At 36.8% G+C, this 25623-nt stretch overlaps 3 protein-coding genes across 11 annotated transcripts; all 3 read right to left on the bottom strand.

Moving 5' to 3' along the window:
- Positions 1 to 1154: 1154 nt before the first annotated feature.
- LOC135617007 (uncharacterized) lies at positions 1155 to 13892 on the bottom strand. Of its 9 annotated transcripts, none has more exons than XR_010488571.1 (13): positions 13596 to 13892; positions 13318 to 13512; positions 13143 to 13227; positions 12104 to 12179; positions 10231 to 10404; positions 8631 to 8733; positions 7266 to 7375; positions 6429 to 6518; positions 6212 to 6292; positions 4290 to 5084; positions 3033 to 3948; positions 1732 to 1765; positions 1155 to 1641 (listed from the first exon to the last, which is right to left on the bottom strand). XR_010488571.1 is itself a non-coding variant. In XM_065116845.1 (12 exons), the coding sequence occupies exons 1-11, from the start codon at positions 13735 to 13737 to the stop codon at positions 3856 to 3858; spliced, it is 1944 nt and encodes a 647-aa protein (XP_064972917.1). In that variant the 5' UTR covers positions 13738 to 13892; the 3' UTR covers positions 2929 to 3385; positions 3847 to 3855. The 9 variants fall into 9 exon arrangements, 2 of the variants coding, with proteins under 2 accessions (XP_064972917.1, XP_064972916.1); XR_010488572.1 differs by having other exon boundaries at positions 1155 to 1633; XR_010488570.1 differs by lacking the exon at positions 1732 to 1765 and having other exon boundaries at positions 1155 to 1682; positions 3033 to 3395; positions 3476 to 3948.
- A 148-nt stretch (positions 13893 to 14040) lies between these two features.
- LOC135617009 (probable chlorophyll(ide) b reductase NYC1, chloroplastic) lies at positions 14041 to 20068 on the bottom strand. The gene is made up of 10 exons (XM_065116848.1): positions 19542 to 20068; positions 18615 to 18693; positions 18366 to 18501; positions 17713 to 17787; positions 17386 to 17581; positions 17068 to 17136; positions 16350 to 16489; positions 15585 to 15707; positions 14945 to 15137; positions 14041 to 14552 (listed from the first exon to the last, which is right to left on the bottom strand). The coding sequence occupies exons 1-10, from the start codon at positions 19983 to 19985 to the stop codon at positions 14367 to 14369; spliced, it is 1641 nt and encodes a 546-aa protein (XP_064972920.1). The 5' UTR covers positions 19986 to 20068; the 3' UTR covers positions 14041 to 14366.
- Positions 20069 to 22701: 2633 nt separating this feature from the next.
- LOC135617010 (large ribosomal subunit protein eL37z-like) lies at positions 22702 to 23513 on the bottom strand. Its single transcript, XM_065116849.1, has 4 exons — positions 23461 to 23513; positions 23221 to 23356; positions 23029 to 23130; positions 22702 to 22941 (listed from the first exon to the last, which is right to left on the bottom strand). Exons 1-4 carry the CDS (start codon positions 23461 to 23463, stop codon positions 22898 to 22900), a joined length of 285 nt encoding a protein of 94 aa, XP_064972921.1. The 5' UTR covers positions 23464 to 23513; the 3' UTR covers positions 22702 to 22897.
- Between the last annotated feature and the right edge of the window lie 2110 nt (positions 23514 to 25623).

Below are 25623 nucleotides of genomic sequence, written 5' to 3'. Positions count from 1 at the left end.
ATGTAATCTCTCCGATAAAATGATAATGATTTATTGTGTTTCTTATGTGAGGTGAAAGATTGAGACTAATCTGATATTTTATTATTATTATTTGAAACGCATTTAATACATTGGATGAATTGATTGAGCTTTAAGGGAGTCAGGCAATAGATTTATTTTTTAGTTAAAATTTCATTTTCCAAAATAACTTTTACTTTGTTTTCACTCGCAATGCAATATGTTGAATGCAATGGTTCATTGTGGATGCCATCTACTAATGGGTGTTAGGTGTTGGATGGACACAATAGTTGACAAAGACCACATAGGACTATGGATGGCTATGGATTCTTTGCCCCTGTACGCTTTTTCCATCTCCACTAAGAAGTCAACATTTGTGTTGGTGTCACAACTGATATGTTTCTTTTAACACCTTTTAAATTATTAGATCCCAACCAAAAAGAATCACATGAATATTTTAGCATACTGATGTGAAAGATGGCATCAATTTTGAGTCAAAACTATCACTCATGATAAGGAAAAAGAAATACTTCATATCCCCAAAAATCTTTAAACTAATCATTTATCATGTAGAATGACAATAACTCAAGTTTTTTTTTAATATATATATATATATATATATATACATACATATATATATATATATATACATACATATATATATATATATATACATACATATATATATATATATATATATATATACATATATATATTCTTGGATAAACATAGACCTAAGAGTTCATATTGATGGTTTTCTTGTTCTTCTAATGATGACAAATAGTACTATTCAAAACATATTCTTATGGGCACAAGTTTTTGATCATGACACGAGTAATACAGATAGACTTAAAGACAAATGATATGCATGTGATATGTCGGCACGAGGATGGTGACATTACATAAAATTACAATAGCCTAAATCATGGGAGTGAAATCTCTCTTGTAAAAATGTGATGAAGCATAAAATTATGGTGACGATGCATAAACTTACTATATATATATATGTGTGTGTATTTATATTTATATATTGCTCATATGGTAATGCCATCAAAGATTTTAACCATTGTGGAGCTGTTTGGACAAATTGTAAGCTGTATTAGACTTACATGAAGCGGGACAATCAAAAGTGTCGTGAAGCATTCAATTCAAGTGGATGAGAGAAGCCATTCCTATTGATATCAAATAGTCATTAGAGAATGCCAAAATATCACAAACAAAAGTGAAAAAAAAAAAGGGCTTTTACAAGAGAAATGGGATGAGAGGAGAAACAAGAATGACATGAAAGCATAGTGTACTATGAGCAGGAAGCCTTGGCCAGCCTTTTGGCTGATCTGGCGCAGAGAGCAGGAAACCCTCAGTGGACATAATGGCTATGTTCAGAAAACACATGCCCACCATTATTGGATACAGTAAAAAAGAAGTTCCCATTCTTGTGCAGAGAGGGGTTGGTTGATCAGCTGTTTTGAGTCTGGGATAATAGCTACACATTAAGCTTGTTTGGCTTCCCTAACCCTAACAGGATCTCTCTCCCACCAGATGCAAGAATTCCATTCCTCCCATCAAAAGACCAATCACATTTAATAGGAATTTGGGGCCACAAATTCTTCCATGTTCTTTGCATCTCCTCTTGTGACTGAAGAGCTCCACAATGATCAAGAAGGTTGCATTTCACTGTTAGTTTTCTGGAATACAAGAAAGGAAAAAGTGAGGAAAGTAGGTTGTAAAGCTTACCAGAAGGAAACACAAACAAGTTAAAAGCACCACCCTGCAATCAATTAAAGAGATGCATAAACCTGAGTGCCATCAGAATGCATGATAAATGGAAGACATGAATTGTACTTTTGTCCTTGATTTAAGCTCTATTTTATATTCTTAGCAATGGTAGGACCACTACACTATCAACTTTCACATGTTCCTCATCAATTCCCTTGATATTAGTAAAGTAATGCGAGTCATTTGACTTATTAGCTGTCTATGTTTTGGTCACATGGAAATATAGATTAGCTGATTGAAACAGATGTCACTGTTTTGGTCTTATGCAGCATGTGAAAATGAGAAATGTTAATTTGGGCAGACAGAGAATGGAGTGCAGCCAATTTTTACTCCATAATACTTCTAGTAATCATTTATTGTTTATTTACAAGAGTCCATGACATGAGTCATGCTACAAAAACTAATCACTGATAGATTTGTGTTACAAGGATCAAATGTACCAACATGATAAAGGAAATGAAGGTGAGATTAGCATTTGGGGTTCCATTTGATAAGGTTATAGATCCCTATTGGCACTACTGGCATTTGTGACCTTTTGGACTAGTCTCTCATCAATCAATCAGTGGGGACAAATTCTTTTATTACAACTAAAATCTAGACACAAAATTAAGATTATTTTTGCTATGATGTTGGCCTTCAAATATTTGATAGACAAATGTCCCCACATATTATTGAGTCCCAACCTTGTCACAAATCCTTCAGTCTCCTTTCTATCACCAAAGAAACAAAAAAACTCATGATCAATCAAAATGCAAGTCAACTCCTTATATTCTTTCTTATCCTTATTACAATATATAACAATCATACACATGCTTATGCCTAAGACTCCCTAATCCTTCAAATGCTTTCTTTCATAGATGTAGCAAAATACCAATAGATTACAACATGTTCTTCACATAATTCATTTAGAACATAAGATCAGACGTGAAAATGTGAGGGTAAAAATACCAGTCGGATTCTTCCAGAACTACACGACTATTACAGTCACGTGATGATATGTACCACAAAACATAAAACTTCATTCTCTATCAAGACTGATGCTGATATGCAAACTACCAGATGAGTGGGTCCCCTATATGCACGTTTTCTCTTCATCAAAATGAATGAAGTTACACCTACCAGGAAAACCATCAAATGAAATTGAGATATTGATCATGCAATGCAAGTCCTCAATTTTTTTGCCTTGTAAGAAAATTGTATTCCAAAAGCAAACAGAGTAATACAAAATTATATTCCAAAAACAAGCAGAAAAATACAACCTTGAGAAGTCCTTGTGTCCCTCCTTGATTAGTGGTTCTGTTGTCAATATGACAAAAAACCACACAAAGTTGGAGAAAGAACTATTGCTCCATCTGTGAAACCACTGCAACATTCAAGTGGTGAGAGTTGCAGCTGACAGAGGACCTGCACACCATTGCTTAGCTGCCTTGGGCACATGGAGAGATCTTATCAGAGAAGAAAACAAAAGGACAAGGACAACCGAATAAGCTACAGCTCATATATTCCCTCACTGAGAAGCTCCACCTCATATCAGCTATCCATCCTCTGTGGGAGGGTTTCAGCTCAGTGTGGAAACTTGATGAAGACCCAAAGCAGCAGCAACATTGTTTACCTAGTTCAGACTTGACAAGAAGCATGCATGTTATTTTGGCCTCCCAAAATCAGTTCTATAATGCTTTGAAATAACTTCCAGATCGCTTACCTTCTTGTGTCCCTAACTATTCTGATCCTTGCAATTCTTTTTTAAACATGTGTTTACTGAAATCTCATAGCCCTTAATTTTATTGCACTGATCAACCAACTACTCTGTGGACAAGATTTAAACCTTTTTTTTTCTGCACCCAATATTGGTGGGCTGGTGTGTTCTGAACATGTGATTGATTCCAGTGAGAGCTTCCTGCTCTCTGCACCAGCTCAGACAAAAGGCTGGATAAGGCTGTCATAATTCCATAAGATGCCAAAGGTGCAATTATTTATGGTAGCTGAGCAACTTTGACCCAATCTTGTGGGATCAAGGTAGGCATCACTCATTATCAATCTGAGATGTAGAATGCCTTATTATTTTTTTGGTACCTGAAGTTTTCAAATATATGAACTGTAGCCTCCTCCAAGAGGTACTCTGGGCTTGAATACTGTGGCCACTGAAAGGCAAGGACAACGCCTGAAGCAAATACACTGAAGTAAAAAATAAAATAAGAACATTGAACCATGTTAGTCCATGAGAACTATAAGTATAAGCTTCTTAATTAGATTCATGATTCTAATGCTTAAATTAAAAGACTTGTGAACAAAATAAGCATTTTAACATTTTTACAAATCCATTGATTTGCAAGAGTTTCCTAGAACACTAGTATCATAATATTCACAAAGGCAAAAATTAGAGATGCAAAGTTCTAGTAATTAATTTTTATTTAGCTGTAAGAGTCAACGGGACTAGATAAAAAAAAGTGTGAAAGCTCATATATATTGTACTAACATCTGAGATATGGCTAGAAATAAAAGGAACATGAACTTACTGGTATACTAAGTAGTAAACCTTTAGAACTAACAAGTACTGGTAGGGCCTTTCTTGCAGGAACTGGAATCGATTTCAAGGCCTTGAGAGCTCTTTGTGCTGACAACTGAATAAAGCTCGAACTTTCACCTCTCTGTTCCACATTTTTATTCAAGTTAGACACTGGAGTTTCTGCATGATCTTCATCATATTCCAATCCCTGGCCCTTTGAAAGTTCTGCAAGAAACAGCCAGTCTGCATCAACCATATGTCGTATTCCAACACTTGTCTCCTGTTCAACCATGCAAAACTGGCAAGCATGGTCTTGTTTGTTATGGTGTTTCCATGTGACTAAAAACCTGTTCATGAACAAACACGATTGGCTAGGATGTATATTTACGCTTGAAGGACTGACACATTGTACTTTGTATCTTAAATCATATGGAGGTTTAACTTCTCCCTCTGAACTAAACTTCTTGTATTCCTCTGCTTGCAACGAGGAGATGCTTTCTAATGTTGAGTCACTGATAAGATTAAGCTTCCTTGCTTCAGTTAGAATAGCCGTAGAAGATCTTGCATGCAAAATAGGTACACCAGAAGCCTCAGGGAGAAACTGATCAGAGTATGATTTTGCATCGATGACTATCTGATGTATCTCGCTAGGGAGCATAAAATGTTCTTCCTCAAGTGAGTATTTGCAACATAACTCCTCTGTCCTGGATGATTGAGGTGAATCGACAGAATAACACACTAAAAGTTTTGTGCCTTTTGACCGTGGAGCAGGGGAAAGGTAACAACCAGCTGCAGTAAGTGAGGTCTGTAGCATTCCAAGAAGAAGCATGAATGAACAGAAATGACTTGGAAAACAAATGTCGGTGGCAATTATAGTTTATGTCAAAAAAACAATGTCCTAAAGTAATCAGTAAGAAGATTGCAAAATACAAACTAGCAGAATTGAAAAACACAACTGAATTCAGCAAACTTATTGTGACCATCAATGTGGAGAAGAAAAACTACAGAAAATTGCCAACTTAATTATAAACCGAATGTTCAACACGCTAATCGCATATGCCCTATGCTGTTTCCTTGTAACATAACAGGGAGTATCACCCGGATGCTTTAGTATCAGTGTTTCCCGTTAGATTTGTTCTGATTCCTTATTTATTGTTTATTAACATGAAAATAGAAAATCTACGCATCAACATTTACTGGGCTTATAAATAAAAACAAAATATGTTCTTGTATCACATATGCACATGACTGCAAAAAGTTAAAAAGGGAAATAATATACATCATTACAGCATGGTAAGATGTGTTGGAGAACAGCAAGGGAATTTCATAAAATAATATCCCTATTCACATAGGGTCAATTTCACAGTACCTCGTATAGACTAATACAGTGAAACAAATTATTTGACCACAAACTCTTTAATATGGTCCACAACCAGAAGTTCCACTCTATCCAAAATTTCCCTAGTAATAACTAAAATATTATTTATGACACCATACTGTAGAATGACCACTTCCTAAAACAGTATGAGGATCTCAATACTCTAATTGGCATCACTTGATCAAATAATAATTGAAATTTAACTTAATAAAAGGACCTGCATTTCACTATATATAAACAAAGATAAGACCAAGCAGAAACTAGTTGTCCTAGAATAATCTCATTTATGTCAGTCAGAAGCAAATTTTTAAATCCTGCTCAGCAACTAAGTGAAGAACTAACCCTAATAACTGCAAGAGCATTCCGGCTAAAACCAACAGATTCAGATTAGTATTGATTCCGAAGTACAACTCTTAATCCAACAACAAATGTATTCCTTTGGAAAATACTTTAGCTAATATCTTGATGTAAAACAAATAAAAGTACAAGAGTTGATCATTCAAGACAGCCTCAGGATTCAAAATATGGTACCATAGTAATGAAAATGAATGAACCTTGCATGGGAAGTTGTGGATGTAACCCAAGAGCAGCTGGGAAATACTGCCACGAATTGGTCTGTGTCTTTGTGAAATATACTGTAAAATATGATCAAATCAATTTTCATTATATCATCATATAAAGAAACTATACCCAAATTGGTCTTTCAAATGCCTTTTCATTTGCAAAAAGGGTCATCTTAAAATCGAGAATGAAAAAACGCAACAACATTACCTGCAAAATCCATGCTAAATATCTTGATAAGCAAAGATCATCAACACTAGATGGCTTGAGCTTCTCTAAATCAATAACTGCATATCCATGCTACAAAGAGCAACACATGTACAGACAGTTCAAAGGTGATCATGCTTAATCATCTAAAGCATCCTTCATTCAACCACAAAAAAGAAGCAAATGATAATATTACTATCTATATCATGAAAAACAACACAATTTTATTACATTTGGGCTTCTTTTAAAAAAAGTAATATAATTGTTTCAGCAAATGCCAACTATTTTAGTAATACAAGATTCAGTCCTAATTAACACTCAATCTACTAATTTACTCTTAAGTTCAACATATAGTATAGAAATTTAATATTATATTTCAAGTTGTTCCTGTAATAGCCACGTCTCTCGTTGGAAAGTCTGAAGGCAACTAGTTCATTATTCCAAAATATCAAAGCCCCCAAAGAGACTTCAATTTGGACTAACATTTGGACATCTGGACAACAAAAAACAGCCTCAGATCTCAGTACTTATTAAGAAGTTTGATAACAAAATAAGCATATAAACCAAGAATAGTTGGCCAAGTGAAATAAATCTAAGATTGACAAAAATATTGAACCAAGACTCTCAGACTATTTGGCTTATCCTCGTGGCTTCAGCAGAAATAAAGAGCACCTATCAGTTTGTCAATCTACACCAACAAAATTATCTGTAGATCCATTATCTAATAGCTTCTTGTCAAACAAGACCCAACATCTATGATCTTAACAAAATACTTATTGATATTAGGCAATATGCTTCAACCAGTTTAAACAACAGCATTTGCTACAGGAGTTAACATACCTCCATGATGGTGACAGAGTGCTTTATCATCTTATGACAAATACTCTCAACATATGAACGTGCTAAGCGACAAGCAGAGATGAGCCTTTGCAGTTCTAGTTGAAAGAGATCTGGAAGACATGTAGTTCTGTGAACATAAAAAATCTGAATCGAAGATATCAAAAACTTACCTTTGTTCACAAACAGTAAAAGCTAACATGAAAAAAGTGAATGGAAAAATAGTATTTTCACCAAAATAAATGGAGAAATTAATCAACATTCATTATCATACCAAAAGTTCAATATACACTAACAGCAAAATGATGAAATTTTTGTATGCAACACTTAAGGTTTTCCCTTAATCATAATTATCATAAATTAATAGAGGATTGTAAAACAATGCATTCAGTGTCAGACTAATTCTTGATTATGTACCTAGTAAACACTTAACCCATCAAATGTACAACAGTTACAAATTTGGCCACAAAGAAGCATATGGAAGCTTAGCAAGTAGAAACCATCATTAACATGTCTTATTACAAGCTCCAGAACTAAAGGCTAAAAGAATCCTTATTCTAGTACAGATATTTCCAACATAATAGATACCAAGATACAGTGACCAAAGTAGAGTATGGTCAAAGAATGAGACTATCCTCATCGGACAATACCAAAACGTATTCTGGAACTTGCAATAAGGACAAGTTATTACAAGCAAATTGAAACTTGTAGCACCTAAAGTGGCCAACTTATTCTGGACAAGCAAATTAACAAGTACAGTTTCAGCTTATTGTTCATACTACACTTTTTGTGCTCTGATCTCAAATGATATTTTAGTTGTACAAAACTCACAAACAACCTTCAACCAATCTATATGTATAAGAATGACCATAAAATTTATTCTACCAATATTCAACAACATTTTTGAGGCAATATTTGACATCAAATATCTCCATTTGCCAACATGTCCCAATAGAGGTATCTACATTCTGTAAGTTTCATCTATGGTTCCTAGACTAGACATTATTTTAGTTATGCCCAATAATTCAAAGTCCAATCAGATTTCTGTCTATGTTCAAACTACTCAAGATTCCAATTGTGAGGTGAAGCATAAGTTTTAACCAACAAAGTCACTGCTGTAAGGCAATAGAGTTTTCAATTAATGAAGCACCTAATTTAACATATGGCCCAGTCAAAAAAAAAAAAACCTCAAATCATGTAGATTAATCTCCATTTTGTAGGTAAAAGTTAAACACCGTAGAATTACATTTCAATAAGAAAACATGTAGCTAACTAAATATAAAACCACCTCGTTCATGTTAGTTAAGTCTTAATAGAGGTCCAATGACTTTGGCTAGACATGAAAATATCAATAAATTTCAGTCTTACCCGATGATAGGCACCTTAAACTGGAGCGTATTCGGTTCCGAGCATATAATTGACTTTGATTTGTCGGATCTTCCACCCATTCTTGATTAGCTCCTTGGCATATCTGCATAGAAAGTTAAACCAGTCATAAGTTATTGAGAGGCGTCATGATATATCACCATGCGTACATGCATGCGCAAACAGAAATCAAACCTTGAAAGAACATAATAAATAACTTCAGTCAGTTCCCAGTCACTTCAAAACAAAAATCAAACCTATATAGTGGCAGACATTTTTGTATGTAACAAGGTACAAAAGCTTCCTAGGGGAAAAAGAAAGAAGCCAAAAATACCTAGTCAGCCAGGTAGGAAAAAATAAAGACAGCTGACTACAAGAAATTCATGGTCATGCTAACTGATGTTTCCTAAGCAACAACGAATCAGATTCCACTCCACAATAGCATTACAAACTCATTTTATTCCATCATAGATGTCAAACAAGCACAAGTATGACTATGACTACAAAAAAAGAAACATAAGAGATAGACAAACTGGAGAATAAAAGAAGGGAAAGAAAAGGTGAAAGACTAAGAAGCAAGGTCTTTAATTTCGAATAATACTGCCTGTATCGGGCGGTACGTACCAGTCCGCCAACAAACCGGTACATGGACCGCCCGCTACCAAGTAGTACCATCGATTGGGCTATTTTCGCCCCGTTATCATTTTAAATCAACGGTGGCCGAGGAAGAAAAAAGAAGAGGGGTGACCGAGGGAGAAGAAAGAAGAGGGAGAAGGGGAAGAACGAAAAAGGAGAAGAAGAGGAGTACCTACGCCACTCTCCCTCCTCATCTATCGGCGACCTCTCATCCGCGTGGGAAGAAGAATCTCAACGTCGCAGGGAGAAGAAGAGGTGACGTCGCAGAAAAAACGATTTTTTTTACTTATATATATATATATATATATATATATATATATATATATATATATATATATATATATATATATATATATATATAAAAGTACATACATACATACATACATACATACATACATACATATATATATATATATATATATATATATATATATATATATATATATATATATATATATAGGCGACGCCGCCTTTTTTTTCTGCGACGTCGCCCCGTGTGGGGAGAAGAGAGGCAACGTCGTCGAAAAATATTTTCTTTACTTTATATATATATATATATATATATATATATATATATATCGAGCGGTATACCGAAATATACCACTCGATATGCTACTCTACTGTATACCGAGTGAATCTCGAAATTTCGGTACGGTACGAAATTTCAATCATTGGTAAGAAGTACCAAACAAATGTACAAAAATGACAGCAAATTGATTGTAAAATAAGATAGGCATGTCCCCACTAATCAAACAAATTAATCAAACATAACATATTCTCACATCCATGGATAACTTATAAGTCCTCAAAGATCCAAGAAATGGTTGCCACAAGCATATATGCTCTAGGGATAATAAGAAATATTAAACAAATGAATACAACAAGTCCAAAACCAACTTTTGCCGATGTATGCGAGTCTGAACTTGCACAATAATCTCCCAAAAAGATTTAAGATATATAAACTAACCTTGTACATGTCATCTTTTGTAAATTCTAGTATTGGTCGCACCAGCAAAATACCATCATAAGCTGGATTCTCTCCATATCTTAGAGACACAGGAAACAATTGTGAAACAAATGCCATGCCAGCAAGCCCAAGAACTCCACTATTACGAGACAACCTCAGGATTAGAAGCTCAGCCTGCAGTAACAGAGTTTTTGACAACTGATAAATTTAAGATTAAAAAAAATAGAACAATGATATAACTTCACTATCATTTTTATTATTTTCTAAGAAAACTTTAACATCTAACTTTTATCCCCTAGATTTCTAGATGTCATAAAAGAGAACTGGTGTCGAAGAGAAGGGTGACAAGCTACATCTACCCAGTTATCTCGGATGCCCTCTCCTTTTTGGTCCGACGTGTCTAAAATTTATAATCCTCGCCATGTGAAAAAAATGTAGTGCTCATGCCATCCATGTTGTCTGCTGCCAAAACAGAATATAAACTATTTACCCTACATCTCAAGCAAAGAGCATAAGGTAATGGCATATCTCCATCCATTTTGGCTTGCTCACCCATACATTTCAACTATTATGCAACCTAATCATTTGTTTTTACTAGATTGATACCATGACATTCAAGTGAATCTAACTCCAAACCTGCACTGATACAACAATAAGTAATTCATATCAAGGATTGAAATATCGTAGTGTACCGAAGTTTCGACCTTCTCTCGGTACGATACGGTACTTTATACCGAGCGGTATACTGTTCGGTATATATATATATATAAGTAAAAAAAAATTTGACGATGTCACCTCCCTTCTCCCCCACACGAGGCGACGTCGCCTATATATATATATATATATATATATATATATATATATAATCTTTTATTTATATATTTATATATATATAATTTTAAAAAATGTGCAACGTCGCCTCTCTTCTCCCCAGGCGGGGCAACATCGTAGAAAAACGAGGCGACATTGCCTCGGTGACGTCGCATATATATATATATATATATATATATATATATATATATAATTTTAAATAAAAAAATACCGATCGGTAGCGAGCGGTCCACGTACTACATACCGCTTGTACCGGATAGTATTAATTTGAAACCGTATACCTCGATTCTTATTTACCAATCAATCACCTTAAAAGCTCTTAGCTGTGTGTCAATACCCCATGAGCACCACAAGCCCATAAAACTATCTTTCATAATGCAACTATCAAAAACATTAACACTAATCCCACATCTTTACCTTATACAATTCTCCAAGTCTAACATCCTCTAGCCAAACATTCATTTATTCTGAAGCAAATAAGAACAACCTTTCACCTCTCTACTTGTCGGGGTAAAGCTGCAAACCACTCCAATCCCAGAATTAGTGGGAGCCTCATGCTCTCGACCACCCTCAATAATCCCCATACACATCATGTTCATTGTTAATTCATATTGCGGACACTATCCCAATATGGCAATTTCTTGTATATATTCTTCAAATTAAGAGTTTTGTAAGAAATCTCAAAAGCAAAGAACATGTCCATACTATCCCAATATTGCAATCTCTTGAACTGTCATTTATGCTGTAATCATCCCACAATATTCTTTCCCATCCTTCTCAGTTAGGGTTACTAAGAAATAACATAGACATTTCTTAACAAATGAAACTATCTAAACCAAGAAAACCTTATTAATCAAGTTCATAAGTAATGCACCACAAGAAAAAAAAAAAAAAAAGTAAAGAAAAATATTTGAGAAACCCAAAATTAAGGATCCATGTACAGTCCCTTGTTTGTGCAACAAGATGACACTACCTACGCCATCAGAGAATTCTTAATTTTCAAGTTAGACTTAATTTCAAGTATACGAAAGTAAACTCAGACCTGGTCATCTGCATGGTGTGCGATGAGAAGGATTCCAATGTGTTGCTTAATGCAAACATCCTCAAAGATTTGGTACCTGTAATTAATACCAATAGGAGTTATGGATTCCAACACTAAGAAACAGATGAAAGTCTCTCAAATAAAAACAGGATATAATCTATGCAAGGATTCAAAAATAAGTTATATCTTCCAGTTTGTTTATTTTTTGGACAAAATCCTAACAAAGGCATAACTTCATTGGTACATCCAACAAGTTTTGAAGTGCTTGTGGAATTTCAGTAACTCACATACCGATTGTATGGCAAGAACTAATAGTTCTCCATCGGGTGAAATAGACCCGAAAACATTGTCGATTGATATGTTTTTATGCTAATATAATCAGTTTTTGCTCCCTCCTAGTTTTACTTCAATCAACACAATGCACCACAGCATCAGTCATACTGGCCCAACCCACAACTGTTCCCAATCCTTGATAACTATATCACAAATTAACTTTTATTATATAAATTCTTCGTTACATTTATTACCTTTTTAGTATGTGCTCATGTTATATTAATTTAATCTTTATTACAAATATATTGCATCAATCTTTATATTCATTTTACACCACAATAGGTTATCAATATATGCATTTGCACACTTTTAATGATTCATTTATATCATCCGAAGTATACAAAAAGCATAACATATGTGCATTATTAACTTGTTGTAAAATACATTATTTTTTCAAAGTAAATCATGTCACAGTTCTCAAAAACTGAAACATTTAAAATTTTCCTATTTGCTAGAATCCTAAAAGGCAAACAGGTACATGAGAATAAATTACACTTAAATCACAATTTTCTCGATACAATGAACTTAACAAAGAATTGATCAAATTTCAGATGCTCAAAATACAAAGTGTAATATGAGTTTCATAGTCCTAAAGTGCCACATAAAGTACAGAGGAGAACACTCGGCTCTTGTAATATAAGTTCAAAGAATTACACTGCAAAAAAGTTCAGACAGCAAATGCAAATCCAGAAGAAAAATACCACACCTCATTTCACGAGCAGCCTCTTGCAAATGACCATGCTTTGGTCGACCACCCGACCAATTACAAGTCCCAATCTCACATTTGACACCTAAAGCAAAACATCTCACAATCTAGCGGATGCATATGCTCAAAACCAAGAACACAGATTGCAAGAAATAAAAACGTAACCAGAGATTACCCATTTTGTTCACTCTGTCTCGCACCAAAATAGCCTCCTCTGTGCTCTCGGCACGCAATCTATGGTCCACTACAATCCCCAGAAGCCCATCAATGAAGCCCGAACACTCGTTCTTTGTGACCGAACCATCCAATTTCCAACCCGCCGTCAAGACGCACAGCGCCATGCTATCGGGTCCGCCAGAGACGCCGAAAGCTGCCAAGCACGCGAAGAAATCCGTTCGATCAAGCAATACGAAAACTCGCCAAACGAGGATGAAAGATGGGATCTCCGAGCACCAATTCGGTGGTGGGGTTTGATTCCGGCCATGGCCATCCTGCGGGCGAAGGCCTCCCTGTACCGCGACATGTCCGGAGCGGAGCACTTGCAAAGGAAGCGGCGGAGAGGGAGGCAAGGAGAGGGGCGGAGGACGCAGAGCATCTTTGGAGCATTGCAGAGAGCGAAACTAGGGTTCTCGAGTGGGTTTCTCGCCCGACCAACGGTACGCTATCATGACGATAAGATGAACCCAGCGCGAATCGTAATAAACTAGGATGGGCTTCTCCTAGCCGTCCGATCCCAAACGAAAGCCCGAATCGGATAATTTCCGGAATTAAAATACAGTTAAGCTCGTAGGATGCAAAATGAGGATCCGTACGCGAAGTTTAAGACCGGATTCGGATCAACTTTCGGGCTATCGGATTCCATGAACATCGAAGGCGTTTTGCCGGAAATGAGGCATCCTATCACAAGCATATACTGTGCAGTCCGCACTTTTTATTAGCTTAAGACATCAGAGTGCATTGCATATATCATCCCTTGAAATATAGTCACAAATAACGTCTGCAAGAGATGGCTTTAAAATGTGCAGTGAATCACCAATCTAAGCATTTACAACAAAGCTCTTTACATGGTTAGGTCATATGGTGAGCAGTATGACTTCCACAGTCTGGTGTCTCACCTGACTCATAACTCCATGCTTGCCTTATACCAAGCCTAAATCATCTTGTAGTTTACTAAGGTAAAGTTAACCATCAGGTAGGAAGAATACTTGGTTTCATGCCCTTAATTCATGTGCCGTGAAAAGCATTGCCGGAACTGGAGAGGATTATAAAGGCACAGACCACTGATAGTGAGAAGACGGAGACCCATGTGTTCTCGGCATACATCTCCATAGCGTCCGTGACAGAGAAGCGCGCGCGGCTCTCCGCCCAGTTGCGGATCCTGTCAGCCTCGGCTGCATATAATGCTCTTCCCTGTGGATAAAACAAAGTACAGATATCCTGAAACTGATGATAGGAAGAAAAATTAATGTAGAAAGTGGAAATGATATGGAGAAGGAAACACAATAGGAACGCTTAGTTCAATCTGCCAAACATTAGTAGTTTCTTTGGTCCAAAATTCAATTATAGAAGAGTTTGCAAAGAGGAATGCTGTACAAAGAGAGGCCTTGAAATAATCACAGTTCACAAGAGGAATACTGTACAAAGAACAACGGCCTGAATGTGGCAATTTCTTCCATTTAGATATATGAGCCCCTTGATTGTGCTTACCAAGAGCATGGGTACCTCAAGTAAATGTTTAAGAACAGAGATGAATATGACATAACACAGAATGAGCAACTAATGGAGCTAAGAACTAGATTTACCTGCTCATCGAACCATCGGCCTCGACGAAGCCAAGCAGTCACCAAAGCAAGTAAGATTCGAGGTGGTGTCAGGTAATTAATTGCCTTTCCACTTCCCTTGACGACTCGCATCCTTGGCACTAAAGTTCTGGCCACTGTTTCTGGAAGCTCACAAATTATATTGAACATCTGTTTGTTTCTCAATGATGAACCGCTGCATAGATCGGAGATCATGAACTTATAAGGTCACAAGTATACATATCACACAGAAAGCCATAATACCAGTACCAGCTGACAAAGAGCCTGCAAAGGCCCATACAGGTACAGAGGTTGACGAGGAAACAAAACCTTCCAAAGAACACATGGAACTCTATGGGAGCTAACCAGATAATCATCTTAATGAAATAATGGAAGCATAGTGACAGATGATTAAGAATTGTTTGCTTGATGCAGTTTCTTTCTCGAACACCAATAATGCAGGTAAAGATAATTTTTAGCTGAACAAAGGAACAGCTGAAGCTTGTTGAGGCTCCCACACACACATGAATTTTTTCCTTTAATTGTTCAAGTATGTTGAAGCTTTGAACAACTAGAAAAAGAAATTCTATTACAGCTGGAACAGGTTTATGATTAATGGAAGCATTACTGCATCTGTATTTACCTTAAAAGTAATTCTGTAAGAACCATTCCTGGGGATGCTGTGTGGACTCCAACCTTGGAACGCTTGCATTCTTTCAGAAGTGAGGCTTGGAGTTGTCTAAGGCCACACTTAGTTGACCCATAGCTGAGAGACAAACATGATATGGTGGTGTCAGAATTATTGGTAATGAAATTATTTATGAATCACCATGCCCAGAATTCTCTAGGTTGAAAGAATAATTTCTAAGGCTTTAAGTTACAAGAACCTACTAGATCAGTATTTACTGCTCAGCAAATTCCTGATGACAGTCGGTATAACAAAAAAGCTAATAAAATATTATTTTATTGTTGAAATGCAGCTGGTATCATAGTATAGCAGTGCACCAGCCCTGGTCAGGCAGGATGTGCAGTACACTGGTATTTCATACTGTGTATTAGGACAACCACAGATTGTTCTAATAGTAGTACTTGCAGTACATGATCACTTGTATCTATCCTCAGAAACAGCTTGAACAAACAAGATCAGAGGTTGATCCAATCCAATGATTTCTGGCAAGCTTCCATATCATTCAATTCAGAATATGGGTTCATTTTGATAATTAAATGCATGCCATTAAGTTGAACACAATGTTTCATAATGATTGTCTCTAAACCTTCCGTGTCAGGAGATACCACAAGTCATGTATGTAGTCAGGGTGAAGTTGGTTCCATAAGGCAAGATGGATATCATCACATCTTAGATCTACAGAAGACAAGATTAAGTCATAAATAAGCATGTAAAACTTACACAGCTGTCAATGGTGTGCTTGATCCACCGGAACCTGCCCCATCCATGTTGAATATGTGGCCCCCCTTGTCTTGGGACCCAATGATATGAATTGCTTCTCTCGTACAGAGTAAAGAACCAACCAAGTTTGTTGAGACAATCTAACAAGTCAGACATAAAAGGGAAGCCTGATATGAGAACAACCTACATTTTGCCTGATATGAACATATCCTCACAAAAGTCAAAGACAACCTACAATTTGATATTTAGGAAATGTTTAGAGGCCTCTGATATGATAACAAAAACAAGTTCAGCCAATTATTTTGGATCAACAAGATGGATCCTTCCAAATCATTTACCTCAAGGACAGTACCCTCAAATAATCCAAAGACCAACATTCTCACACTCAACCTTTCATCACAGAAGAACTATTTGTAACAAAGACAGATGAACAGCCTAAATTTGATCTTTGAGCATCTCCACTTCATTGTAAAACGTTTCATTAATTATTAGGCAAAGAGAGAATGTAATGAACAACTGAAAAACATACAAGCCACATGTTAGTTTCCTGACTATCACTATTACCCAAAACCCATAGCCATGAATCTTTGAGTAAATCAGGAACAGGCAATGACATCCTCACAGCAAACTAATTTTTGCACAAGCAGACATACTTTGGTGAAGTTCTTAAGTGTTAAAATCATTAAGTTACTAGAATGTATGACGAAATATTACAAACCTGATCAATATCATCATCTGTGAACTGCAGCAATGGTCTGAAACCTTTGTTTTTGCCAGCATTATTGATCTGTTCACAGCATTGGAGAAGAGGCCATCAGACAAAGGTAATAGTACTTCATTGAAAAAAAAAAGATGATAATTATAAAGTTAACAGACAGATCGAGAGTTTGTGACAATGAATCTCTTGAGCCATGGATGCATGAATATCACAATAAAATAGCAGGAAGAAACAATATTCAGAAGCAACAATACAGAGAAAAAGCAGGAGTGAAGTATAAACTGAAGTTCTAAGAATGTCCAAAATGTAAAGACTTACCCAAATGTCTACTGAACCCAATTCATCTACAGCAAAGTTTGCCAGCTTTCTAACATCTTCTGGTTTGCAAACGTCACAAGCGATACCAACAACCATTGCATGAGATAAATTTGTCCTGGCTTTGTTTTTAGAAACAGCCAAACCATCCTTTAGGTTTTCCCTCAGTTCTTCCACTGTCTGATGAACTGATTCAGGGCTGCCTTCAAGAATCAGATTGGAATAGTTAGGAACAAGAAACTGAAATAGAAGGTAGATGCTAACAAAAATGGAAGGAAATTTGACGGCATAGTAATATACTGATAAAGATTTCAAGGAAATGAATACGACCTACGAGAAGCAATGACAACCCGGTCTCCTGATAGAAGAAACTCACGGGCAAGAGCTTTTCCTAATCCCCTTGTGCTGTAAAATATATCCAACAAATTAAGAGATATCATCTCCGGTTCACTGCCTAAGCAGAAATTTTATCTAAAACTGCAATAAATAACTGCTCCCAGAGTATTAACTAAAACAATTATCAATTAACCCTTAATGCTGTTAATCCAAGTGAATAGAACTATTTATTCATCAGTTGAAGACCTATAGACTATTGTTTATATCAAAGCATATGAAGAAGACAGGATTATTGGTGACCAATAATGCTGTTAATTGAACTTAGAGATTTAGCTCCAAATATTTAGAAAAATGAATACCCTTGGATAATTACTGTATTAACTATATGCACAAAGAAAGGCAGGACAGAGTTTTTTTGTGTGAACCATCAATGCGTTTGTTCATAGCTAATTAATCTATTCATATTTCTTCATGATGATTCTTTTCATGCTTTGGGAGTCTGCAATATGATTTTAGGAATCAATGATGACTTAGCTGAGAATTACGATTAGCCTTCTCGTTTGTGACTTCAGAACTACTTTCTAAGTGAATCCATATATCATTCCTAGTCATCATCTTCAATTAAAACAATGATACAAATAAGCTACCTTCCGGTAATAACAACATTTCGCGGTCCAGCTTTGCAATGTTCTTCTAAAACCATGTTTGCGCCTATCATTGTTCCAATAATAATTCCACCGAGCCAGCTATACCAAATCAGTGTGTTCATTTGACTGTCCCCGCCTTCATAATCATCAAAAACGATAAGAAAAACATGGACATAAGATTTTTGTGATCTACAAGAATTACAAAAGAAAAAGGGAGATTTTTATGTATGGTAAAGCAGACTGACGAACCTGATAATTGAAATCCAATTGCAAGAATAATTCCAGTGCTCGTCATGGTGACAAGATATCTTCCTAGTTGTGTTGCAAACTGCAAAAAGAAAATGAATAAAAGAATTAAAAAATAGAGATAAAGAGACTAAGAGAGTGAATACATGAAAAAGTTACAGTGGACAAGCAGGATCAACCAGATCTGACATTATTGCCGACAACAGTATAGTACTGATACCTTTAAAAAGGATGATAGAGAACAAGCAGTATGTTCAACTTCAAACATTTTGGTTTTACCTCCAACCTAGAAGTTGTTTACACCACAACTAAGACATGGCATTGTACATTGTCAGAACTAAAAATTCTTATTTTACAATCTTGAAGCATGTGGCATCTTAAAACATTCAAAATATCTTATTGTTTATATATATGCTTCTTTGACCAATTGCAGAATTTAGCTACAAACCATAAAAGATTTTTCAAATTCGTCCACAAATATAGGGCTGAAAATCTGTTGAAAACTCAGAAACCATTAACCAACATATAGTTAGAGCTGGGTATGCCAGTATGTCAACAAGTTGTTGACCAGCTCAGTTTTTTTTCTTCTGAAAATAGTAGCTCAGTTTCAAGCCAGATTTAACTTTTGGATTGTCCTCAGTTTGAAGATCTCAGCAACCTGGACCATCCTTAGATTTCTATATGGGTCTGAAGCCAGGAAATTGGCAAGTGCATGTGCCCATGCCCACACACATGCAGACTCACACAATCACACTTGTACTTACATTCACGCTCACAAAGAGGCGCACACGCACACGTAAGGGTAGAAATAATTAATATATTCACCGAAGAATCTACCAGTCAAAGTTCCCCACGAAGTAATATAAGAGACCCAAACTAAAGGTATCAGAGGAACGAACTAGAAAGAGAAGTAATTAGATAAGAGCTCACCGAGAAGAAAATTTCTTCCACTTTCTCTACCAATTTCCTGTTCTGCCCCACGGGTCCCGAATCTGAACCCGAAAGTCTAAGGAGCATCGATTTAAGCGAATAAAGAGGACCCTTGCGCTTCAGCTGCCGCGATTCGCTCTCATCCTTCACCACGACCGTCCTGCCATCGCCCTCGGGAGAGGGTGAGTCGGAGGAGGAGGTCTCGTCCCCTCTGTTCTCGGACCTATAGGATCGGCAAAGAAACGGTGGGATCGCCCTCCGGCGGCAAATTCCCGGCCCTAAGAAGGAGATCCCGTCGTACGTCGCGGTGTTCCGGTCGAAGCAGTGCCGAAGCCTCGGGCCGTGATCGCGTCGGGCAACGTCCCTGGAGCCCAGATGATTGAAAGGGTGGGGCGAGATGTGCAGATGGGCGGCGCCGGTGGCCATGGCGAGGGGCGGTGGCATTGGCTGCCACCACGGACAAATGATGGGTAAATATAAGGGCGAAACAATCTCACAAGCAAAGCAAGGAGGGTGAAGACCACACGTTTAAGGGAAGCCGAGGTATCTTGGTCGAGGCCCAACTATCTCCTCGACGACAGGGTTCAGCCATTTCAACCCCCGGTAGCAGACGGGTCCCACAACGTTGGATATCTACGTGGCGAACCTACCACCTATACTTGGGTAAACTTACTGAACCATGTTTGAGGTCAGACCAGATGAGCCGAAACCCGTCTTCGCCACGTTCAGAAGGCCACGTCATCCGCCATCGAAGTCGCTTTTCCGTTACGAAACCGAGGTTCGCAGCGCGGGCTGTCGTACGGGATTTCATGGGCGGCCCTTGTCGTCGTTCCACGCGTCGCAATCGTCGTGGCAGGCGTCTCGTGTGTGCAATTACGATCACGACCGTTCACTTTGGCATAACTGGACGGCTAGATGCAGGCGCCCGCGGCTCTGGCGTGTGGCCGCTGCCTGCTCCATCCGCAAGGAACTTGGAGTCGATGTTTACCTTTATGGACGGTCAGGATTCAATGAAAAGCGGGATCGGGGTCCTGATCCGCAGATATCGACCTCAAAACAAAGCATGAGAGCCGGCGAACACAAATTAGCGGTCAGCCCATACCAAACTCGAGAGTTACGTGCGTGCACACATGGTAAACAGGATCAAAACAAGCACTTAACGCAGACGACACGGAATCGATGAGCACATTGGGCACGAGAGCGACCACAAGCAGTTCCATATATTTCGGATGTAACGGAGTAGCTTAGGAAGAACCTACTCAAAGACTCGAATCTTGATCTGAAATAGACGAGCATTAGACCCATGCCAAAATTGAATCAAACGGGCAGAGAGATTTATATGCACCATGATCGATATTCAAATATGAAGAACGAAGAATCGATACGCAAATCCAAAAGATTTTAAAGAGAAGAAGTCATGGCTGGCAGACAAGTTCTTTCATCATCATCAGAATCTACATCACCTTGTACAAGTTACAGGAACGGGGAAAAAGTCCTCAGCTACATTCCATAGACAAATATATATTCATAGAAAGTAATGAACAATTTGCAATCAATCGTTTCCGCAATCAAATATTCAATAGGGTTTCAGAACCTTCATGGACTTCCTAATCATATATCGGCACATCTAATTTCTCAGTGATCACTCTTCTGCAATCTTATCTATCTATCAAGGTTCCGCAATAACTAGTTATTAACCATCACAAGAGGATAACATATTATTCCTATATGTACATACTATTATGCATGCTACATCAAGGTACCATATGATCTACATGTCAGGACCTGAGAAAATCGTTGGGGGTTTCATATGCTTCATTAACCTTTGCATAATTCCCCAACCTATCCTAAATTTGATGCAATATTGATGCTTGAAATCTGGGCATGCAGTAAATTCTAATTTTGCTAGCGAAACAACTGCTGTTTCTAAGCAGACCTTCAGAACACTGATCTAATGTACCCTTTTAAATTATAATATTCATTAATGATAGTTACAGTGAGGCCCTGTTGTTGCACCCCTTGTGCATGCACTTGAAACTGAAGGTACATAAACTAACAAATTACAGAAGCTCATCCTAGCTTTCTTTACACATGAATTGTTCTATCAGGAACTTCCAGGAACTTGGATGAGTGTGGAACACAAACTAGCAGTAGACAATAAATTTCACCTTGCTAGGATGACAAGGATGTCTATTTAATTAGTTTTAATCTCATTTGAAATTCATAACCTTTTCAATAGAGCCCAAATGTAGATCCATTAAATTTATAGTACTGATCTTAGACTACCACTTGAATGTTGCAAGTCATAACCTCTTGAAAGCAATCATCATGTCAACAATCTAAAATCACTGTTGACTCATGTTAATATGGACATATTTTACTTCTGATGGTGTTGCACTCGCTTGACATACTTTACTCGTATAGATACTAGTTCAGATAATTAACTCGATCATCCATCTGTCCTTCATGTGGCATCTAAGCTCGGAAATAAAAAAACCTTCAATCTAACTGAAAATCCATTTGTTGGTCAAGAATCAAAGAATCAATTCATGTATAGTGGTCATTTCGTAAAAAATCCCCTAACCAGTCCTATTATAAATAAAATTTGGCTGCATGAACAAAATAGCATGGACTGATCAATCCCACAAAGTAATCAGCTCATATTTGTTGAAATTCAGTAGAAATGTATGGAGCCAGCCATGTTCCTAGATCCAAGATCAGAAAATATATGAGTATTACATTGACCATTGTGCCCTAGACATCAACCACCGACTCGTAAGCACTTGACCATGCATAGAATACAGCAACTACCTGCTCCTCAGAGATAGGAAGAAAAATAAATTGCTCTTACAATACTACTAACCAAGTTAGACAGTCAGTAGTCTGCCGACATCATGAACTGTTGTGGAGCCGCACTATTTAAACCCCCAGAGAACTGCTGGACCCTTGACTAAACTAGATCAATTTTCTGGTCTAAACACAGGGTTTGACTACCCCTACCAGAGTCCAACTCTAAGACTCTTGGACACAAAAGAAGCTCCATGATAAGTGTTTTGAGAGCACACACATTAAGGGATGATGCTCAACTAGTACAACATTGCATATCAAAACTCAAGCATTTAGAGAGCAGACTATTGAACTACCAGAATACTGTACAGCATTGAAAGTTGAATCAGAGCATTAGGTTCATCTAGATTTATGTCACACTACATAGATACCAAGACATTCTCGAAGTTTCATAATGCAAAGCTCCCAATGGAATTCCATAAAAATTAAACATATAAAATCCATCCGAAAGCTTCCAAAATTGTTCACGGTAGAAGCACAATACCAATCTCTCCTTCCGCATACTACAGCTACGCCGCAGCCACGGACTTCTTCCTTGGGGCTGCTTGCGTACCTAAAGGCAACAAGGAACAGAAATCCTTAACAAATTGCAAGACGAAACCTAATAAAGAAGAGATTCTAAAAGGATTCAGGAGACAACCTTCGCGGAAGTTGTTCTTGAAGCGGCGTGGCACGTGGCGGAGGTACCTCATCCTCCCAGTTCCCGTCGTCTTCCTACGGATAGCCTTCACACTCCAGTTGTCTAATCCAAGCGAACCACAATTCATCATAAGAGATAAAATTCCAAAAAAAATCACATGAAGGACAGAGATCTACGGGGTAGATGATGCACATTTGCGGATCCTGCTGGAAGGGTAGCCGCAAGCGCCGCATCGGCTCTTCTGGAGGTGGAAGCTGCGGCGGCCGCAGCGGACGCAGAGAGTGTGGGTCTTGTTCCTCCGCTTCCCGAAGCTCCCGGTTCCCTTCCCCTGCAAAATTGGGAGGAGGAACAAACACTCTACAGTTTAGGTTGGGTTTCGAGAGGGATTGACGGAGAAGCAGGAAGGGGAGGAGAGGAGGCGGCAGCGGTTACCATCGGAGGTGCCCTCAACAAAACCCTAGCCTCGAACGCGTCGGCCGCAGGAGCCTTTTATACCGTGAGTGAGATACGACGTGTACACGTCTTGCGGACGGATACTATTGGATGACAAAGGCCCACAATGTGGCCCAGCTCGAGCCCACCTGTAGCACACAAACATGTGACTATTTTCCAGCCAATTCGTGAGTGACACGTGGCGGCCAACGGTGAGATCATAAGAGCAATTATAATGTACGTTTGAGACAAATAATTATTTTCCTGGCTTTTATCAATATTATTTTTAATCTGGATTTGTTTAATAAAATGTCAGCATGTGAGGATGCAAAAATAAACAAACATACTTAAAATCATATTTGTAAGTTGATTTTTTTTTATATAATGAGAATTTATTTATATGAAAATATCGATAAAAGAATTGATTTTCTAATTTGTTAGATTGGAACCGTTTCTATATCACTGAGTCGTTAAGAAATCTTAAGATTCTATATTAGCTAGAAAATTAATCCATTGCAATTTGGATAAAAATTATTTATAAACATATATTTACTTTTATTTGACAATAAAATATTTGTATATTTATTTTAAATTTTTATATTTTAATATTTTTGATCATTATTTTTTATTAGTCGCGACTCGATAGGTACAATCTAATTATCATTTACTCGACATGACGTATTAATAAATATCTAAATAGAATATTCTCTCGTTAGACCAATAATTAAGAGAATAATAATATATAAAATAGTCTTTGTACATAAATCTTCATGCTAAACTTACTTGATTACAGAAGAGGTTTTGTCAAATAAGTGTACAATCATTTACATGAAAGGGATAAGATATACATGATACAAACTTTATTTCACTTCCGAAGGGTTTCTCTTTTAAGAGAATTATGAATACTCAAGTAAAATAATACTAAAAAAAATCAAGTGGAATCAATTCGAGATTAATTAGATCATTGGTGTCTATTCTCATTTATTTAAAATAATATCAATTCGATATTATGGTTGTTATAGCTTATTATCACAACTCTAGCTTGTAACTTACTAAAATCGTGAGTATATGGTCAAAATATCAACATTTTAGAATCTACAAATTGTATAGAATTGAATGGAGTTTTAGAGTAGCACCCAAGGTTATGATATCATTTGGTTATATGAAGGATGACAATTTGAGGATGAATATGGCAAGTGTGCCATGCATAAAGGTGTCATATGAGTTAAAACTAAACAATTTAAGTTTATGATGTATGCTATATAAACACATATAATGTTGGAGATCACATTAAAATATACTTGATATACAATGTTGGAGATCCAATAAAACTATATGGAGGGCAATCTACACATAGAGAATATAGTCGCTTAAAGGAATGATCATTCGAAATTAACATTCAGATAAATGACCAATCTCTTTACATGAAAGACATTACAAGGACAAATATACTATGAAGAATATGTTTATATAAAAAGATTGACCTGGTTGAGTTCAATACATGACTTGATATTGTAACTTAATTTGATAGTGATCAATGCAAGTGATTATGATGTGTTGATTGATAATCAAAAGATTTATTTAAAAGTTAAAAAACGTAAGGAGAATCATTGAATTGAATAATTTGATACTTACATAATAGCTTATATATGGACTATGGATGCCCATGACCATCCTAAGATAACTAAAGTTTAATGCCTAAATTTCATAGTAGATAATAGAGGGTTGCTTCAATGAAGTGTCACAATCTAGTAAGCACATTGGTTGTGACAGAATAATACACTATTTGAAATTAGTCTTAAAGAAGTATATGGAAAGAAAAATTATTATAATAAAATAGAATACAAATTATAAATCATAGATTAATAGTAAAAGAACTTATGTGCGATAGATCACACATTTTGGAAAGATACTTCAGCTAGAAGGAGGCCTAAGTGAGTGGTGAGATGTGATCATACTATCTTACTTAAGTTAACATGTCAATTATCACATTAACACATTCAATATTAAGTCGATCAAGAAAATACACATGAAGAAAATATTAGGTTCATCATATGACTGATTAATATAACAATGAATATAATAACAACTATTCTAAATACAAATCGAGAGATAAAATAACATGAGATAGAAAGACTCAAGCAGAATAAAAGGTTCTCGTTT

This window comes from Musa acuminata, chromosome BXJ2-7, assembly GCF_036884655.1.
Source record: "Musa acuminata AAA Group cultivar baxijiao chromosome BXJ2-7, Cavendish_Baxijiao_AAA, whole genome shotgun sequence".
Lineage (NCBI taxonomy): Eukaryota > Viridiplantae > Streptophyta > Magnoliopsida > Zingiberales > Musaceae > Musa > Musa acuminata.
This window is presented reverse-complemented; position numbering and strand designations above follow the sequence as displayed.

Excerpts from the sequence above, each read along its gene's own strand:
- LOC135617007 (XM_065116844.1), bottom strand. The coding sequence starts at position 13,737 with ATGCTCTGCGTCCTCCGCCCCTCTCCTTGCCTCCCTCTCCGCCGCTTC. Across the intron at positions 12,180-13,142 it reads GAGGCTGCTCGTGAAATGAG|GTACCAAATCTTTGAGGATG; the intron begins GTGTGGTATTTT and ends TATTAATTACAG. Across the intron at positions 6,519-7,265 it reads ACTCTGTCACCATCATGGAG|CATGGATATGCAGTTATTGA; the intron begins GTATGTTAACTC and ends TGCTCTTTGTAG.
- LOC135617009 (XM_065116848.1), bottom strand. The coding sequence starts at position 19,985 with ATGCCACCGCCCCTCGCCATGGCCACCGGCGCCGCCCATCTGCACATC. Across the intron at positions 17,788-18,365 it reads AATGTTGTTATTACCGGAAG|CACAAGGGGATTAGGAAAAG; the intron begins GTAGCTTATTTG and ends TATATTTTACAG. Across the intron at positions 17,582-17,712 it reads GTTGTCATTGCTTCTCGTAG|CCCTGAATCAGTTCATCAGA; the intron begins GTCGTATTCATT and ends TCTTGAAGGCAG.
- LOC135617010 (XM_065116849.1), bottom strand. Across the intron at positions 23,131-23,220 it reads TTCCAGCAGGATCCGCAAAT|ACAACTGGAGTGTGAAGGCT; the intron begins GTGCATCATCTA and ends CGCTTGGATTAG. Across the intron at positions 22,942-23,028 it reads CAAGAACAACTTCCGCGAAG|GTACGCAAGCAGCCCCAAGG; the intron begins GTTGTCTCCTGA and ends TGTTGCCTTTAG.